This window comes from Capricornis sumatraensis, chromosome 2 (assembly GCF_032405125.1).
Source record: "Capricornis sumatraensis isolate serow.1 chromosome 2, serow.2, whole genome shotgun sequence".
Classification (NCBI taxonomy): domain Eukaryota; kingdom Metazoa; phylum Chordata; class Mammalia; order Artiodactyla; family Bovidae; genus Capricornis; species Capricornis sumatraensis.
Genome location: NC_091070.1, coordinates 103,600,769 through 103,620,642, shown reverse-complemented (window position 1 = coordinate 103,620,642; position 19,874 = coordinate 103,600,769). Strand labels below are relative to the sequence as shown.

General features: G+C 47.3%; 1 protein-coding gene across 1 annotated transcript; it reads left to right on the top strand.

Moving 5' to 3' along the window:
• The first annotated feature begins 3,262 nt into the window (after positions 1-3,262).
• On the top strand, positions 3,263-18,083 carry POGK (pogo transposable element derived with KRAB domain). Its single transcript, XM_068965689.1, has 5 exons — positions 3,263-3,394; positions 8,861-8,987; positions 9,749-9,847; positions 11,415-12,898; positions 16,231-18,083. The coding sequence occupies exons 1-4, from the start codon at positions 3,263-3,265 to the stop codon at positions 12,884-12,886; spliced, it is 1,830 nt and encodes a 609-aa protein (XP_068821790.1). The 3' UTR covers positions 12,887-12,898; positions 16,231-18,083.
• Positions 18,084-19,874: the final 1,791 nt, after the last annotated feature.

Below are 19,874 nucleotides of genomic sequence, written 5' to 3'. Positions count from 1 at the left end.
AGAACTTACAGATGTACAAGCTGGATTTAGAAAAGGCAGAGAACCAGAGATCAAATTGCCAACATCCGTTGGATCCTAGAAAAAGCAAGGGAATTCCAGAAAAACATCTATTTATTCTTCATTGACTATGCTAAAGCCTTTGACTGTGTGGATTACAACAATCTGTGGAAAATTCTTAAAGAGATGGGAATGCCAGACCACCTGACCTGCCTCCTGAGAAATCTGTATGCAGATCAAGAAGTAACAGTTAGAACTGGACACGGAACAACGAACTGGTTCCAAATCAGGAAAGGAGTACATCAAAACTGTATACTGTCAGCCTGTTTATTTAACTTATATGCAGAGTACATCTTGCAAAATGCTGGGCTGGATGATGCTCAAGCTGGAATCAAGATTGCTGAGAGAAATATCAATAACCTCAGATATGAAGATGACACCACTCTAACGGCAGAAAGCAAAGAAGAACTAAAAAGCCTCTTGATTAACGCGAAAGAGGAGAGTGAAAAGTCTGGCTTTAAAACTCAACATTCAAAAAACTAAGATCAGGGTATCCGGTCCCATCACTTCATGGCAAATAGGTGGGGTAAAAATGGAAACAGTGACAGATTTTATTTCTTGGGCTCCAAAGTCGCTGCAGACGGTGACTGCAGCTGTGAAATTAAGACGCTTGCTCCTTGGAAGAAAAGCTTTGACCAACCAAGACACCATACTGAAAAGCAGAGACATCACTTTGCTGACAAAGATTCGTCTAGTCAAAGCTATGGTTTTTCCAGTAGTCATGTATGGATGTGAGAGTAGGACCATAAAGAAGGTAGAGCGCCAAAGAATTTATGCTTTCAAACTGTGGTGTTGTAGAAGACTCTTGAGGGTCCCTTGGACAGCAGGGTGATCAAACCAGTCAGTCCTAAAGGAAATCAACCCTTTATAATCAATTGGAAGTACTGATGCTGAAGCACCAATGCTTTGGCCACCTGATGAGAATAGACCACTCCTTGGAAAGGACCCTAATGCTGGGAAAGATTGAAGGCAGCAGAGGAAGACAGAGGATGAGATGCTTGGATAGCATCAGCGGACGTGAGTTTGAACATACTCTAGGAGACGGTGAAGGACAGGGAAGCCTGGCGTGCTGCAGTCCATTGTGTCCTAGAGTAGGTCACTACTGAGCGACTGAACCGTAACAACAAAGTTCTGACAGGCCAGCCAGAATGTGCATATGCAGGCTTCCCCCCAAATCCAACACCCCTCACTCTTCCTCATGCCCTTGCTGGTCATTCTTCATAACACAGTCCTTGAAGCACGGCCCGAGTACCCGGAGTACTTACTCATCTAACTAAGCGCAAAGCAGTGGTTCATGCAAATAAGCGCAGGAACGCGTGCACCCAGGCTACGTTCACTTCAAATGTAAATACGGGCTCTTCCTGCCTCATCTATGCCGAGGTCACAGACGGTGCACTGGAAACTGCACCAGGGGAGCAAAGAGGGCAGAGTGCAAGACTGTTCAGGCAGGCGAGGTATAGCCTGCCAGTGGGTCAGGAGCTCAGCCTCGAGGAGGGCAGGGCGCTCACCAGCCGGAAGCCACGCCAGGAGGAGGGTCGGGAGCTGGCGCGGACGCCGTCCCCCGGCGCCGCCGAGCCCGCTGACATCAGCCGCGCTCCTCCCCTCGCCTCCCAACACTCTCAGCTCCCGGCCGGACCCTCCCTCCTCCCACCACGTGTCCTCTCCCCTCCCTCCCGAGGGGCCGCGCGCACGGGAAGCCAGAGAGACGGGAAGGATGGCGCTGTGACAGCCGGGACGCAGCCCTCGGCGTCTGCACCCGCGGCCCCGGCCCGCGCCCTGGCGCTCGGCCCGGCGGTGAGTGCGCGCGGGCGGACGGGGCGGGGGCAGCGCGGCCCCTCCCTCGGGCCCCAGGCCGCTGGGCCGCGGCGGGGGCGGGGGCGCCGACGCTGCAGCTGCTACCACCGCCGCCGCCGCCGCCTTTGTTGCGGGCCCGCCGGGGGAGGCAGGCGGCGCCGGCCCCGGCCGCTCGGCAGGTGCGCTGGGGCCGGGAGCGGGCCAGGTGGGGAGGCGGGCCGGGCCGGGCGCGGGCAGGCAGGCGGCGGGAGCGCTCCCGGCGCGGGGCCGCGGAGAAAGGGAAATGGGACAAGATGGCTGGAGAAACCCGAGCGCGCCCCGGGGGCGCGGCAGCGGCGGCGGGCGGGGCGCCGTGCGGGTGGGCGGCGGCGGCGGGGACCTCTTAAACCGCACCTTTGCTGTGGGGCGGCGCCCCCACCTCCTGGGAGCTGGCCGGGGAGGCCGTAGCTAAGTTCTGGCCGCAGCTCCAGGGATCTGAAGCCTGTTCACCCGCCCCAGACGTATCTTGCTGCATTTGCCCGTCCTTTTTGAAAATACCGAGGAAGCGGACTTTGAACTCCGGAAGGATCTTTTCTTTGGAAGCCTGGGAGGATGCGGCCCACCAGATGCACACTCACTTCACACCTAGGAATTGCCCGCGCCCCTAGAGGGCAGGAGCGCGGGCTTTGTACTGGCGTAGGAGCTGAGCGAAAGAGAATTTGCAGAAGAGAGAATTTGCTCTCCAGATGCAATGAGTTTTGCCTGTAGGGGTGGGCCCCAGACCCTGGTGATTTCTGCCTCTTCTTGGGTATCCAAGCATTACTCTTCACTAAGGGTCCTGGGCTTGGAAAATCACTTAAAGGTAGAATGACTCTATCTTCTGACCTGGCTCATGGACAAAACCTTTGACTCTGGAAAATCCAGGTCTTATGGGCTAACCAACCTCCTGACACTGAACTGGCCCTGTAGGAACAACCCAGTTGAGCGAGTGCACTATGAGTTCAAATTCCTTCATTGACAGGAAGCCAACACACCTGCTGCTGATTCCATGTTTGGGTGGCACTGGCTATGAGAAAGTTCTTCCTTTTGATGCATTAATAAAACTTCCTGGAATGTTTACCCACCAACCTGTTATGCCCTTGGGTCTCTACAGAACCAGTCTGGTCTCTCTTCCAGTCTTTTAAATATTTGAACACAGCCAGGTATGCTGACTGCCTGCAACCCTCTTCTTTTCATAACTAAATGTCACCTTCCAGCTTCCTGACGCTTTCCTTGAAGCCCTTCCTCCCCAGACCTGGCTCTTCCCTTTCTCTTGTTCCCCTGAACTGTTCTGGGGCTAAAAAGGTTTGTGTAACCTGAGCTGTCGCCTTCACAGGCTTTGAAGAGTTCACACTAGCACCTGATTTTTCTGAACTGAATCTTGCTTGCAGAGATGGCATCCACAGCCTGCCCCCTCAATTTGACCCTGAAAGAAGAGGAAGAAGAAGAAGAGATTCAGAGCCGGGAACCGGAGGATGGCCCCACAGATATGCAAAAAGTCCGAATCTGCTCAGAGGGTGGATGGGTAAGTAAGAAGGTGTGGGGTCCTCAAACAGCTGTGAGGGGCAGGCCTGGGAGCCAGGTTTGTAAAGTCTCTTCCTCAGGCAGCCACAGGAAGTAAAAATAGCCTAGCTTAGCCCAGTCCGGTGTGTTTGCATTCCTGAGAAAACAGTTCTGTGGCTTTAAAAGGCACAGCGAAGAATGGAGAAGCTAGTTATGAGAACTGTCTCTTTAGCCACATAATGTATCACCATCAAGATTGGAAGTCCAAGAGGCCACGGCTGTGTCTCTCTCCTGTACCCATGGATTCCCTATATCCTGCTTAATGCCAGGCGCCTTGTAGATATCAACTAAATGTCTGCAGACCCATGTGTAAAAGAAAAATTATTCTGGCACTTGTTTAGATAATAAGGAATATACTAAGGAATATATTAATATTCAGAACTACTGAGATGGGCTTCAAGACTGGCATAACAGGAGAGAGAAGAGAACAGGAGAGAGCTCAACAGTAAAGACAAGTGGAGATTTATAGCCAGGGAAGAAAGCATAGGGCTCAGTGAATGGAAAATTGCTAAGAGGAGCCATCATCAGGGGGAGATTCTTTCTAAACTGACTTAGTGGAATTCTTGCTAAAACTGGGCTGTGCAGACTGTGGACCATAGCAGGTGTGTGTGTCCAGGGTAGAGGCCGAGTGGAGAAGAGGGCTCAGAGGCTGACCAAATTTGGGGTGAGGAGAAAATCTTTGTCACCTACTACTGATTGAAGGGAACCACTTAAACCATTTAAGTCTTGGGGTACTGAGCTGATATGAGGAAAGCTTTATGGGATGAGGCCGGTTGGTTCTGTGTGAACACCTCTACAGTAGTTGACACAGGAGAGAACTGCATTTCCAGCTGGCCCTGGGTGGAGGGATTGGGATAGTAGGCAGCAGTGAGTAGGGAGCGTATACAAACATTGTCGTGTGATACAATTCAAATTTAAAGTATAAATGCAACAGATATTTATAGTTACAGTTGTGTGCATCATTTACAGTACTTACTGGACTTCATGATAACTCAGCATGCATGGTAAACATTTTAAATAAGCACCAAATGACATTCCTTTTCTCTGCTTAGTTTTCCGCTGTGTATGAATGTCATCGGTATACATAGTATGCTTTGTTTCCAATGAGAGATCTGTATCCATAGAATCATGGTCTTTGCAAACTATCTCGTCCTACTCCCCTCCCACTGCATGAGGTACAGCAGGGTTATCTGCTTTGCCCCTGGGATACACATGTATGCTGACTTCTGTTCTTAAAAACACCTCTTGAGCTGGAACCTTAAAAGTAGTGCATTTTGTTGTATGTATGTTATACTCAATTAGGAAGGAAAAAAAAAAATACGACTCCAGGCTGTGGGTTTGCCAGTCGAGCTGTTGAAGCTGGACTGCTTCTGTCTCTTCAGACCCTGCTGCTGTCCTCCTCAGTTCTAATCCCTGCAGCTGGGGAGATTTTAGAGAGCAGGAGTCATCCCATCTAGCCCTGAGCAAGAACTCGATGCTTTGAGGCTATACTGGCCAACCGAGAACATTTAGACAGAATGGAGAAGCATGCAAAACAGGTGCAGTAGAAGCAAGCATTAGAGTCTGTTGGGACAACTCAGAAAAGAGCAAGGTGAAGCCCATGCTTGGCTGGGAAAGGAAGTAACCAGCGGAGCTGGAGGAGGAGGACTGGCATGTGTGGCATCCAAGCAACCTGCCATCCATCTGCAGTTACTCAGCGCAGTGCTGGGTGTTATTAAGACAAAGTTCCTAGTCTCGTGGAATTATTAATACTTGTTTTATGAGGAAGACAGGAAAGTAAATCTGATTAATTGCACAGTATTTGGAATTCTGTGGTAGATGTCAGGTCTGGACAGTCTCTCCTACAGGCTGGAGAACTCCTGGAAAAAACAGGCAAGGACCTGGTCTTGAGTAGTAAATAGTTTTGCCCCCTTCCAGGTACATCAGGGTGGAGACATTTCTGGTTGTCATGACTTGTGGTGGAACTTGGGAAGTGGGAGAGCCTACTGGCATCTCCTGGGTAGAGGCCTGGGATGCTGCCGTACATCTGTGATACCCAGGACAGCCCCTGCAACAGAGAATGATCTGGCCAGAAGTGTCAGCGGTGCTGAGTGAAAAAAATCCTGTTCCAGGGCAACTAGAAGAAAACTATCAAATCTGTCTCTTACGTATGTGTTTTGGCTGTAAGCTGTGTTAGGGTAATCAATAAAAGCTTTCAATCTTAAGAACCATGCTATAAGGGTAATATTGCATGGGAGAATTGGAGTAGAAATACAATTTCAGGTAGAGAAAAGGGAACATGTACTTTGAACCAAGTCTTAGGCAGAGGTGGAACCAGCCAAGGGAAGGGAAGATCTTGCTATCTAGGAAGCCAGGAGCACAGGCACTGGAAAAAAAATTTCTGTGTAGAGTCGGCAGTAGCTCTTTCAGCTGGAGCCTGCGGTGCGTGTCAGGGAGTGGAGGAGACGGTTGAGAGAAGCAGGGCGGGCCCCAGGCTCAAGCCAGCCACTCGGGGGTGTATGTTGCGCCCTGGAGTCTGAACTCTCTCCTTAGAAGCTCTAAGGAAGAAGTCCTCGGTTCATCTTTCTTAAGGGACCCTGGGGTTTGCTACTGCCACGAGGAAGGGGCCTAAGTGACCTGCTGAGAAAGTGTGGGCATGGGAGTCAGACTTGCTAACTTTATCAGCCATTCGCTCACCCATAAAACTGGGGTAGTGATCCCCATATCCTTGTCTTATCTAAAGGATTCAATACGAGTGCAAGAAGGAATGCCCTACACAGTGCCTGGCATACAGCAGGCACTCTATCAGTGCACTGGTCCCAGGCCTCTGCCCTAAGAGCCCCACTGTCTTTGTTGAGTGGTTATACAGCTTCGTTAGCATGCCTGGGCAGCATGTAAGTACTCTAGGATAGTTAGATAAGCATTGGAATGACAGCTCTTGGGGCCGAGCAAGGCAGCACACACAAGCAGGAGGAAGTACACCCATCTGATGAGTCCCTGACCTTCTAGGAAGGGAGGAGGGCAGGGATCGAGGGCCCCTACCTGTGAGACCCAGCAAGGGTGGGAGTCTGGGGGTTGGACGCTGGCTGCCTGATTTCTGAGTTTGGCCCAGGGCTGGCCCTGTTTACCTTCTGCTGTGCTTGGCCAGATAAAAGGCCTCTGTAGGGAGCAGGGAGGCCCTCACGGCAGGGCCTAGCTGAAGGCTTGCTCAGTTCTCACAGAAGGTTGCTGTGAGCAGAATTACTAAGCCACTACACCGTGTGCCTCTGAAGCATCGTGTGGGCTTGTCTGAGGACCCTCCATGGCTCAGTCGTACATGGATGAATCCAAGCCCAGCCTCCAGGTGCCTTCTCACCACTCCAGGGCTGCTGTATTTTTACCACACTGGGTACGTGTTACCTTCTATGAGGGCTGATAGGGATCGCCCTTCTGAAATGACAGGCACAGCCAGTCCTGTGTCCTGTTTTCTCAGCAAAGGGAAAGGGACTATAAATAGGTATAGCCTAGATCTGAAATTTCCTAGGGAGAGAAAAGGCCAAAGGGAGAGTTGTTCAAAAGCCTGGGAAGTGGGATGGGGTGGGATGGAAAATTCCTAGATGCCTGGCTTTCCAGATTGATGAAATCTGAGCAGAGCCCGGAGACCCAATCCATTATACCTCCTGGTATTTTACACTAGGCATTTTTGTCCATTCTTACTCCAAAGAGTAGGCTCAGTTTTGTGACAGACAAATTTTAATGATTATTTGAAACTATTCCAGGTAGAACAAGAGGAACGAAGAGAGTGTATACTTAAATCTTTGACTCAAAAACAGCATTTCAAGGGATTACTTTCTACAGGAAGTGTCCTAGGCTTAGGGGAACAAAACAAAATAAGCCCAGGTTCTGCCCTCAGTGAGCTGATACTCTAGTGAAAGAAGCAGACAGGTAAACCAAGAGGATCCTGCAGTGTGATTAGTGCCTTGAGCCCAGGGCATTACAAGGTACACAGCCCGGGTTGAGGCCAGCTTGCCCAGGGAACAGGGTATCTGGGCTGAATCTTGGAAGGTGGGTGGGTGTCAGCCAGGCCAAGAATGGGAAGGACTTGTGAAGCAGCACGTGTGGAGACCTCCTGGTCTTTGGAGGAGTGGGAATGGTTTGTTAAGGAACTGCTGGAGCAAAGTTCCACTGAGCGTGTGGGGTAGAAGTGAGAGCATGCAAGCTGGGTACCAGGGAGGCTATTCTGCCCTCTGTAAGGGCTGGAGCCTTGAAGTCAGACATCCTGGGTCCCAGCCTCAACCCTATTGTTTATTGGCTGTGGGATTTTAGACCAGAAACAGGGCTACTCTGAGCCAGTTTCCTCCTGGTTTAAATGGGGTTCTGGGGGGAAATAAATGAAGCAGTTACAGGGCCTTTCGCAGGAAGTTCTCCCTGTGTGGAAGGGGCTGTGAGGGTGGGGAGGGATGGGGTGGACTTTGTGAATAAGGCGGAAAGGCCAGGAGGTCTAAATGACTGATGGCCAGACACCTGAAGAAGCTGCAGGCCGTGCAGACACTGAACTTTTCTAAGCTGATGGAAAACATCAACATGATCCCCCCAGGCTCTAAACTGCGCCACGGGAAATAGCTCTGAACACAGCAGCCCAGTGATGCTTTACCACTGAATATGAGCTTTGGAATAGGATTTTTAATGACTGCAAGATGACACACAGTAAAAGAAAAGAGTTGAACAAGAGGAGGTTGGTCTGGGTGGCTTGGCTGCAATCGACCACGTGGGCACCCCCTCCCACTGGCCCACAGTGTCAGGGAGGTACAGGAGCGGAGAGTGGAGCTCTGTCTTTAGGGCTTTCTGCTGTGGGTCTAGGCATCAAAGCAAACCAGTTTGCTCCAGTATCTCATTACATAAATTGAAGCTCTAATTAGCCCTTCTTTCCTCCTCCTTGTCCTCTTATGGAGTGGAAAAGGCCAGATGAGGTCCCTGCTCTCACCGGCTCCTCCCCAGGCAGCTTTGGGTTCTGAGTCATACACTGGGGCTAGCGCTCTGCAGCTGGAGACTAGTGCCCAGGCAACCCCCAGCACCCCGTGGTCTGAGGGTCTGTGACTGAGGGAGACAGCAGGGCTGTGTTGGCAGGGGAACCGCCTCAGGATGTTCCTTCCTGTAGTCGACTGGCTCTGGGTGGGGGCTTCGCTGTGATCAGCTCTCCCTGCTTCGTGTGAGGATCCAGTCTCTCGACCTGCTGATCCATGGTGGGGAGTTTTCATCTCAGGGTTCTGCTCTCCTTATCCGTGAATGGGAGTGTGGCAAGCACTCAGCAGGGCACAGTGGACCTTGTTGACATCCAGATTTTGCACCTGGGAGCCGTGTGAGGACTGATGTGTCTCCAGGCCCAGGCCCGCCCTTGTGAGATAGTGGTGTGTGATCTGCATCTACACGTGCCGACGAGTCATTGAGAAAAGCCTGTTCACCGTTGCAGGTGCCAGCCCTGTTCGATGAGGTGGCCATATATTTTTCCGATGAGGAGTGGGAAGTTTTGACGGAGCAACAAAAGGCTCTCTACCGCGAGGTCATGAGGATGAATTATGAAACTGTCCTGTCTCTGGGTAAAACTTTGTTTTCCTTTGTCTCTTAGAAGCGCTGAGCCCAGAGAATTGATTCTGTGTCTCTCTTCTCAGGTGTATCCAACATACCTCTCTCCTGAACCTGGACTCTGTCCCCTCAATGCCTGTGCCCGTTTAATTTCCTGTTTTTGACTTAGGCAGGATATAAATATTGTGTCTTCCTACTCAGCAGCTCATGCCAGCTCTCAGAACCATCCTCATTCAACCCAGGCGTACTTATCAAAAAAAAAAAAGACATCTAAGAAATGTCACTGTGGAGCTGGGCCTGTACTTTATACGTTCCTAGGAGAGAAGGCAGGCCTCGCTGTTATCCTGTCAGCCTCAGAAGCTTGGGGACATATCCCCAAAGAATCCTTGTTGCTTCCCTTCCAGCACTGATATTATTAGAGTCTAACCATTTGGAGGGATTTCCCCACTTGGCTCGTGCAGGTACTGGAATGCTCATTAGATCAATGGCTGCATACACCCACTTCCCTGCTAAATGCAGTTCCTTTTTGTCATTGCTAGTCCGGGCCCTCATTATCAGAGATCCATAAATTCCCTTGGACAGACCTATTTCCCATCATATTTTTTCTTTAAGTATCCCTGAATCCTTCTCTACTGCCTTTCATAAATCTCCATACTGAGAAGACGGTAGGGGTGAGAGTGGAGGGGAGGTTTGCTTAAGTACTACAAAGTACTTATTTTGGCAATTCTCCAAGACAGTAACACAGCTGTTAACCTGTTTTATTTCCTGTAAACAGAATTCCCATTCCCTAAGCCTGACATGATCACTCGGTTGGAAAGGGAGGAGGAGTCTCAGAATTCTGATGAATGGCAGCTCCAAGGAGGAACCTTTGCAGGTACTATCATTAACCCAATCCAGAAGGCATCCAGTGGGAGAATTATGAAGATGGATTTTAAGTTTACATTAAGGTACATTCTGGGGGTATTTAAGTGTAAGGCAAGGTTCTGAGGCAGAAAGACTATGGGCTTTGGAGTTTCGAAATCTCCTTGTTTCCCATGCTGTGTAACCTTCGGCAACTTCATCCACGTCTCTGATTGTCCGTTTCTCCATCTGTCAACTGCGGGTTATAAATCTCAAGGTGCAAGCTCGTATGCAGGTGAATGAAATTGAAGTTTGTGTGGCTTTGGCCCAGTGCACATCTTGAGTGCCTTGGGAGCATACAACACACTTCTGAAAGCTAAGAAAAACAGCGTGGCAAAGCATGCATCCAGGGTGATTTACTTGACTTCCTGTCTGCTTCATCTTGGATGGAAAAAGCAGTGGCAGCTGTAGTACACATTTGAGCAAATGCGTCTAAAGAAGCATACAGTGTTGTACTGAGAAACAGCTATTGAGCAGGAGTTGGATAAATACAGCTTCCAATAGCCAGAGTGATTTTATTTGCCTTCTCTCTATAAGTAATAGTTTAAAATACTGTATTTCATTGATTCTAAAAGATGTATTTCTCTCATCACTTTAACATCTCTGCAATTGAGAATGTTTCTTAAAACTGGTGGGTCTTCCCTGGTGGCTCAGACAGTTAAGAATCTGCATGTAATACCAAAGACCCAGGTTCAATCCTTGAATCGGGAAGATCCCCTGGAAAAGGGAATGGCAACCCACTCCAGTATTCTTGCCTGGAGAATTCCATGGACAGAGGAACCTGGGCTACAGTCCATGGCATCGCAAAGAGTCAGATATGACTGAGTGACTAACACTTAAAACTGATGGCATGTTAGTTTCACTAGTGGCATTTTTTTTTTTTTCTTAACGGCATGTAATGGTACATCTTGCAATTGATGGGTTCTTAGTTTTGGTGAGATATGGTAATATCCCTGAGTAATAGTAAATTTCTGTGACCACTCTCTAAATAGAAACATACAGTGAAACCCAGTTCTGACATGGGTATGCAAAAACCATACTTCTGCCTTATAAGCTTAACTTTGCTAAGTGTGGTGTTGCTATAGATTTTCTTGGTTTAAGGGATATGATTCAGTTCATGATGATACAATTCTGTAACACTATGTGTAGAATGGGTTGTGTTTGGCTTCTCACCCAGGTAAAGGTTATTTTGGCCCAGGCGTGGCCCTCACAGTTAGTACATTACTCAAGCTTGGTGCCCGTGTTCAGTTGCAAGCCCTTGCCACTTTCTGGCTTTGCCACCTTGATGCGTTACTGAATTTTTCTTCACTCATCCGCAAAGACAGAGTAAAGAAACAGTTATTGTGAGAAGTAGATGTGGTCATCTATGGGAACTGGCACGGGGGTGAGGACTTTGGAAGTATCTGTTATTAAAGTGACTGCTTTTAGTGAACTTCAGATTCAGGTAGTCTTGGTATTTTGACCAAAAACAAATCAAGGAATGACCCCAAAATCATTTGACTGATGGGCACTATCTTCACCCCTCCCTGTATGTCTTCCAGAAAAGGAAGAATCCGACATGAAGCCCCCAGATTGGGCGGGCCCGATGAACGCAGCCTCGCAGTTTCCCCAGCCTCAGCACCTGGATGGCTTTGGCCTCCGTCTGCCTCGGGACATCACAGAGCTGCCCGAGTGGGGCGAGGGTTACCCCTTTTACATGGCCATGGGCTTCCCCGGGTACGACCTCTCGGCTGACGACCTGGCCGGAAAGTTCCAGTTCAGCCGGGGCATGCGCCGCAGTTACGACGCAGGGTTCAAGTTAATGGTGGTGGAGTACGCCGAGAGCACCAACAACTGCCAGGCGGCCAAGCAGTTTGGGGTGCTGGAGAAAAATGTCCGCGACTGGCGCAAAGTGAAGCCGCAGCTGCAGAACGCCCACGCCATGCGGCGTGCCTTCCGCGGCCCCAAGAACGGGCGCTTCGCCCTGGTGGACCAGCGCGTGGCCGAGTATGTGCGATACATGCAGGCCAAAGGGGACCCTATCACCAGGGAGGCCATGCAGCTGAAAGCGCTGGAGATTGCCCAGGAGATGAACATTCCAGAGAAAGGGTTCAAGGCTAGCTTGGGCTGGTGTCGAAGAATGATGCGGAGGTATGACTTGTCTCTGCGGCATAAGGTGCCCGTGCCCCAGCAGCTGCCTGAAGACCTGACCGAGAAGCTTGTCACCTACCAGCGGAGCGTCCTGGCTCTGCGCAGGGCACACGACTACCAGGTGGCTCAGATGGGAAATGCAGACGAGACGCCCATTTGCTTAGAGGTGCCCTCGAGGGTGACTGTGGACAACCAGGGGGAAAAGCCTGTCTTGGTCAAGACGCCAGGGAGGGAGAAACTGAAAATCACAGCCATGCTTGGTGTCTTGGCTGATGGGAGGAAGTTACCTCCATATATCATTCTGAGGGGCACGTACATCCCCCCTGGGAAGTTCCCGAGTGGCATGGAAATCCGCTGCCACCGGTATGGATGGATGACGGAGGATCTGATGCAGGACTGGCTGGAGGTGGTGTGGAGGCGGAGGACGGGCGCGGTGCCCAAGCAGCGAGGGCTGCTGATCCTGAATGGCTTCCGGGGCCACGCCACCGACTCGGTGAAGAGCTCCATGGAGAGCATGAACACTGACATGGTCATCATCCCGGGGGGCTTGACCTCGCAGCTGCAGGTGCTGGATGTGGTGGTCTACAAACCACTGAACGACAGTGTCCGGGCCCAGTATTCCAACTGGCTCCTGGCGGGGAACCTGGCGCTGAGCCCCACCGGGAACGCCAAGAAGCCGCCGCTGGGCCTTTTTCTGGAGTGGGTCATGGTGGCGTGGAATAGCATCTCGAGCGAGTCCATCGTCCAAGGGTTCAAGAAGTGCCACATCTCCAGCAACCTGGAGGATGAGGATGACGTGCTGTGGGAAATCGAGAGTGAGCTGCCAGGCGGAGGGGAGCCGCCCAAGGAGTGTGACACTGAGAGCCTGGCAGAGAGCCGCTGAGGGAAAGCCGAGGTGAGCAGCCGGGAGGGGCCGCTGGGCGCCGTCCCCGCGGGACACGTCGGGTCTCACAAACAGCCCTTTGTTTCTTGCCGTTCTTTCTGAGAACTCTTCGACCCCACAGTGCAGTGCTGCAGGTAGCAAGCCGTCAGCATTTTCTCCTTCATAGGAAACTTTGGTTGCCTGGCTTATTTCATGGGTATTTTGTATAATGCGTGAAGTGAACAATGAGTGAGCTGCCTGAACATTTAATCTGAGAGCCATAATGCTGAAATTATTTAATCCTGAAGGAGCATAGTTTGACATGACTCCGTTAAAAAGTTTTGTCTGCAAAACCAAAATTTTTCTTCCCCATATAAATGATTAATATATAGGGCCATCGTGTGTACCTGATTCACTTGAAGCAACTGTGCTCACCTTGGCTAGCCCGGAGGGCTGGGATGTAAGGAGGTGTGCACCTTCAAACTGCGTCTCCTGGGTCTCCAGTTTCCGTCTGGGGTAGTCTGCAGTAGCCCAGTGGGGAATGAAAGAAATAGCTTATGTTCGCTTTTCCCTGGGACATCAAATGTCTGTTTTAAAGCATCATCTTATCCTCATGACGACATTCACATGGAATAAACAATTACAATAATTTCACAGACATGTGAAGGGTGATATTTTTAAACTGAAATTCTGTACCAAAAAACAAACCAGAATGCTTATCTAGGACTCCAGTAAGTGAAGTCTGAAGACAATAAGGCCTGGCATTTTCAGAGTTAAGTATAGAAGGGCCACCACTTTAATAGGAAGTTGGGAGTGGAGGACTACCAAACACCAGTAGAATGATTCTTCCCCCCACACCCCTGAGCGGAAAGTGACCACCTACAGTGGGCAGCATACAGAGAACAGACACATATTCTTTTTTGTTATTTCCCTAATTTGTTCAGTTCACTTGTTCCTCCAGTGTTTAATATGAAGAGAGCACTCCTTTTACAAAGGACCTAAATGTATTTTGATATTTCTTTCCTGTAAAGTATAATTAGGTATTTCCATCCTACTTGCTGCTTTCTCTAAATGAAATCTCCTGTCAGACACCCCCACTTCATGCTGCGTAAGCTGAAGAGTGACTTAAGTCTCCTTCTCTGCCCCCAAATCAAGTGAAAGTTACTCGTGTCCAACTCTTTCCAACGACCCCATGGACTATACAGTCCATGGAATTCTCCAAGCCAGAATACTGGAGTGGGTAGCCTTTCCCTTCTCAGAGGATCTTTCCAACCCAGGGATTGAACCCAGGTCTCCTGCATTGCAGGCAGATTCTTTACCAGCTGAGCTACAAGGGAAGCCCAAATCAAATTGTACTAGAAGTTCTTACGATCAAAATCACTAAAACTGCTTTTTTTCCCTCATGTCCTCTAATCTATGAATTCAGCCTCCCTTTATGAAGTCAGCCTGCTAACCATTATATTGCATCCACTGAATATCAAATAGGAGTTTTAGTTTTTACCATATTTACCTTCCTCCCCCACCCCATTGTTGTTGTTCAGTCGCTAAGTTGTGTTTGACTTTCTGTGACCCCATGGACTGCAGCACTCCAGGTTCCTCTTTTCCTCCACTGTCTTCCAGAGTTTGCTCTAATTCATGTCCGTTGAGTCACTAATGCTGTCTAACCATCTCATCCTCTGCTACCCTCTTCTTTTGCTTTCAGTCTTTCCCAGCATCAGTCTTTTCCAATGAATCTGTTTTGCCTCAGGTGGCCAAAGTATTGGAGCTTCAGCTTCAGCATCAGTCCTTCCAAGTGAATCTTCAGTGTTGATCTCCTTTAGGATTGACTGGTTTCATCTCCTTACAGTCCCAGGGACTCTCAAGAGTCTTCTCCAGCACCACAGTTTGAAAGCATCAATTCTTCGCCGCTCAGCCACCTTCGAATTGTGGTGCTGAACTCTTGAGAGTCCCTTGGCCTGTAGCTTCCCGGGTGGTGCAGTGGTGAAGAATCTGCCTGCCAGTGCAGGAGACACAAGAGATGTGGGTTCGATCCCTGGGTCAGGAAGATCCCCTGGAGGAGGAAAATGGCAACCCATTCCAGTACTCTTGCCTGGAAAATCCCATGGACAGAGGAGCCTGGTGGGCTGCAGTCCATGGGATCACAAAAAGTCGGGACACAACTGAACACAATCATCATCTCACATCCATGCATGACTACTGGAAAAATCATAGTTATGACTATACAGTCCTTTGTCGGTAAAGTGATGTCTCTGCTTTTCAATATGCTAAGTTTGTCACAGCTTTCCTTCCAAAGAACAAGCGTCTTTTAATTTCATGGCTGCAGTCACTGTCTGCAGTGATTTTGGAGCCCAAGAAAATTGGTCACTGTTTTTACTTTTTCCCTATTTGCCATGAAGTGCAAATGCCGTGATCCTAGTTCTTTTTAATGTTGAGTTTCAAGCCAGCTTTCTCACTCTCCTCTTTCACTCAACAAGAGCCTTTTTAGTTCCTCTTCACTTTCTGCTATTAGAGTGGTATTATCTGCATATATGAGATTGTTGATGTTTCTCCTGGGAATCTTGATTCCAACTTGTGATTCATCCAGCCTGGCATTTCACATGATACACTCTGCATATAAGTTAAATAAGTTAAATATACAGCCTTGCTATACTCCTTTCCCAATTTGAAACCAGTCAGGTATTCCATGACCAGTTCTAACTGTTGCTTCTTAACTTGCATGCAGGTTTCTCAGGAGACAGGTAAGGTAGTCTGGTATTCCCATCTCTCTTTAAGAATTTTCCAGTTTGTTGTGATCTACACAGTCAAAAACTTTAGCATGGTCAATAGAGCAGAAGTAGATGTTTTTCTGAAACTCCCTTGCTTTCTCCATGATCCATCAGATGTTAGCAATTTGATCATTGGTTCCTCTGCCTCTTTGAAACCCAGCTTGTATATCTGAAAGTTCTTGGTTCATGTACTGCTCAAGCCTAGCTTGAAGGATTTTAAGCAGATGACATTTCTGTGTATTTTTAATTTGCTAAGGTATATGCTACCCATAGGACTGGATCAAAAACTGTCAAAAGGAAGAAAACAAGGCTGGGGCACAGCTGTGGACATGGGCTGTGCATTTACATCCAATCAGAACCATGAGTTTCGGCTCATCTTGACAGCCACAGGTCTCTGTATAGTTGCCCTGGTTTTGAGCCGAGGAAGTTATAGAAGTAGACAGGATTATCAGTGAACAAGACATCTGAGAGGAGATATATGGGCATAAAATGGCCTCTTCTCATCTGTTTGGAAATGTGACTAATGGAATAATTATGTTCATGAAGTTACACAGTGTCTAAAATCCAAAGGTTAACTCATACTTATATTCTGTTTTCTAGCAAATAGAACTGTTTGGAACATTTGGGGAGGAAAAGCTTCAGGAAGATTCCTCGCAGCCTGAATGCCCAGGGAGAAGCAGGAAAAGGCTGTGGGGCTTGAAATAACCCAGATCTGGACAGCAGCCTGAGCATCCGGCCCTGGGATAGAGCCCAGCCCCATCCCACACCATGAGGAGTCCGAAAAGTTGAGGACCCTTCATTTCATCAGAGACGTGATTAGAACAGAAACTGCTTCTGCCTCATTTCTTGTTTTAGAAATTACATTTATAGAACCTGTAAATAGGTGTGAACAAACGTATTTCCTAGAGAAGAAACCATTTGTTCAACACCAACAAGAAACTCATCATATGGGCCCAACTCCACTGGTATTCTTTCTTTGGAGAAAACCTCAAGTTAATGTTTTTCCTTCTGCCTCTAAAAATGCTTCCATCAGTAGAACCTGTCCCCACACAGGTCAAGACTGCAGAGAAGGCTTTGTAGAAATGGTCATTTATGTACACGTGCTACTTACTCATTTCTTTTTGGAAAAATGAGATGCTAATAATGACAAAATTCAGACATACTGGCCTAGTGCCAGCAGATGGCTTTTCTACAGACAAACTAGGTTAGTATGGAAAATACAGATTAAAATAAACTGCTACTTTATTTATCTTCCCAATCTGGTTGGCAGCTAGACTTTTCTAGGGTCTCATTTAATGGCCCTATTTTTCATTATTATTATATTTAATGATAGGGTAGCATTCAGTACACAAGCTCTTTTGTTTCTCAGGCTGCCTGCAGAAGTCACCATAAATTATCTGCTGTCTACATGGTACAAAGCCCATTGACTCACCTGATACTGTTTGGTTAATTCCTTTAATATTTTATCACAAGGGTGGTAAGAGGGCTTGGGCCTTTAGCCACAGCTGTTTCAGGACTTCTAAACTTCTGTCCCGCAGAAATAGGTGGGAGATCCTTGAAATTTTACACTAATTTGCATTCCCACATAAGTTGGGTGTTATTAAAACATTCCATCAAAGCTACCTGTGCTACAAAAAAATATGCCAGAACCTCATAGACAAAGCCATTGCTAGAAACGTCATTCCAATGTCAGATCCGGATAACAGGTTACCATAACCACTTTTCCTTCCTATAGACCCAGCTCATTTGTATAATCTTCTCAGCATCCTGAAACACCTATTTCTACTCAGGTACTCATTCCTATTATTAGTGACCCACGTTCCTCGTTTTTTAAAACCAGTTTTCCTCCAAGAGGGGAACTTTAACTTCTGGTGTCCAATTACTTTTCAAAGTTTGAATTGTTTCCTTATTTGCTTTTAGCTGCACTGTATTCTTTTATCATCTCAAATGGCATCTAAATCCAGCTACTTTTCATTCCCTCCAATTCCACTTAATTTATCCTCCACTATCCTGCTTCCTGGCCCTTTCCTCTTTATGTCCTGTTTTACTTGTTTTGGGAGCTTAAAGGATGAAGACCTAGTTTTTGGTTCCTGCACTGGAGCCATAGTTGTCTTGCAGAGAAGAGTAGAAAATGGCTTCAACTCCTGTTTCATTCCACCAACACCTCCTTGAGTCTCATCAGCTGACAGACGATGCCTTACAGGTTGCACAGCACTGGAACTTCCTAGAGTAATGGCTCTACTGTCGGGGTTTTCTGGGCTCACTCTTCCACTGACTTACGATCTATGCCTAACAGAGCCCCAGTACAGCTGTTTTGCAGAATGGCTATTACCCTAGGGATACTATAGCACATATTGAGGCATAGTTGTACTCCCCAGTAGATAGGAACTGACTCTTAACAATAAACTTTGATAATAAAGACAATAGGCTCTGGTGGTTTATTATCTGCTAGCATTTTTAAAAAGCCACATTTCAAACTCTCATTTACACTTCATTCTCCACTCAGTTTGGTACCAATATATTATATTCTTGAATAAAAAAGTCTGTTCATGGGATGACAGTGTAATTACTGATGGTATCTTTAAAGGTAAATATGTGTGGTTTCCAACTGGCTTTTAAAGGTGGGGGAAAGGGCCCTAGCAAAAATAGCTTTTTCCCTGTCATGTTTAGTGACTGTTTTCAGGAATGGTATGTTACCAATCAATGAAGGAAATCCATAAAGGGATATTAAAAGAATGGAAACATGCTAGCAGGTTGATGAATAAAAAACTTGGTCCTGTTTTGATAAATATTTTTTCAAATGAAAGTATGATGAAACTATATGCCTTTTAATATTGTGCTTTTACTAATTACCATCCCAGTTGATTGAATTAAATATTAGGCTACACTCCAATAATAATCTAGATATTTTTCCTTTATTAAGCTATGAGAACTGAATGCTGAACCAATCTGTTGGCCATAGCATCTAAGTCTGACTTCCAAACCATTATTCAAACTGGAGGAATTTCTCGTTTAAGTCAAAGACACAATGAAACATAGGCATTTTTATATGGTCAAAGTGAGCAATCATTTAGAAGTCACTTCATGAAACCTGATCAGCAACACGCTAATCACTTTAGGCAGAAGTGTTAGAGGAACTGTGTGCCTGACTGATCCCAGGAAGGATGATGAAGGTGGTAAGAATATGTGCTAAACCAGCACTTGCTGCCTGGTAGACAAGCGGGCCTTACCAAATCTGGTTTTGAACAATAACACCTATAGCTGAAAGAATGACTGAAATCTCTAAAGGAAAAATAAGCTTCATTCTAAGCCTCAAATTATCTCACTTCTAATTGCCTTCTTCCTCTATTTTTCTAAATGATGCCTAGTAAGAAGCACTCAGGATTTCTGAAGAAACTAATTATAAAAGATGCACTGCACTGAGGATCCCAAAATGGAGCTAGCGCTGGAGGCAGTGTTTCGTGGAACCGGGGTATTTGAATTTCAGAGTCTATCTTGAAACATCCTAAGTAGCAATCACTCTTTCCGCCTGCCTGCCATGCGCTTGACCTCCTCTCTCCACTGTACAAATGATACTTGAGGAAAGCTGGCGTGGGAAGCGGGCCTTAGGAGTGAGGCCCCAGGCTTGGGAGTCCTCTGGTGCCCTATGGTCCCACGAGAACAGATGAGTAGGGACTCAGGCCAGGTCCCATAGCTAGTGAGGAATTCTCTGTGGAGGTCCACTGCTACCAGATTTCACTGGGAACCTGCCCTTGTAATGAGCAGCAGGGCATGTTCAAGACGTCTAGGTGTCTCTCCATCTATGGAACACATGAAATGTAGTACATACTTAGCATTGAGGCTCAAGATATAATATGGATCCACTACACGCAGTTAGGTATCAGTTCAAATTCTTAGAAATCCTAAAAATTCTTGAGTTATCTAAAACTCTAAATGACTTTTCAGAGTTGTGCCAAGAACTGAAACTAAGCTATTTTGTCTTAATCTATATATCACAAAAGGAAGTGATGACACACCTTAATTGGAACCTGTTTTTTATCTTTCTCATCTGATACATTCTTTTGAAAAGCTTCTGCTAAGATCTCATAAAGCAAGTTTCTTCATATTTCTGAAGGCAGTATTCCTTATGTTTAATAAAAGTTTTCTCCCAAAAGATTTATTTGTTGCATTTAAAGTACAAAAACAAATACACAGATCCAGATATTGAACCACACATACTTATCTATACATATATTATTTATATG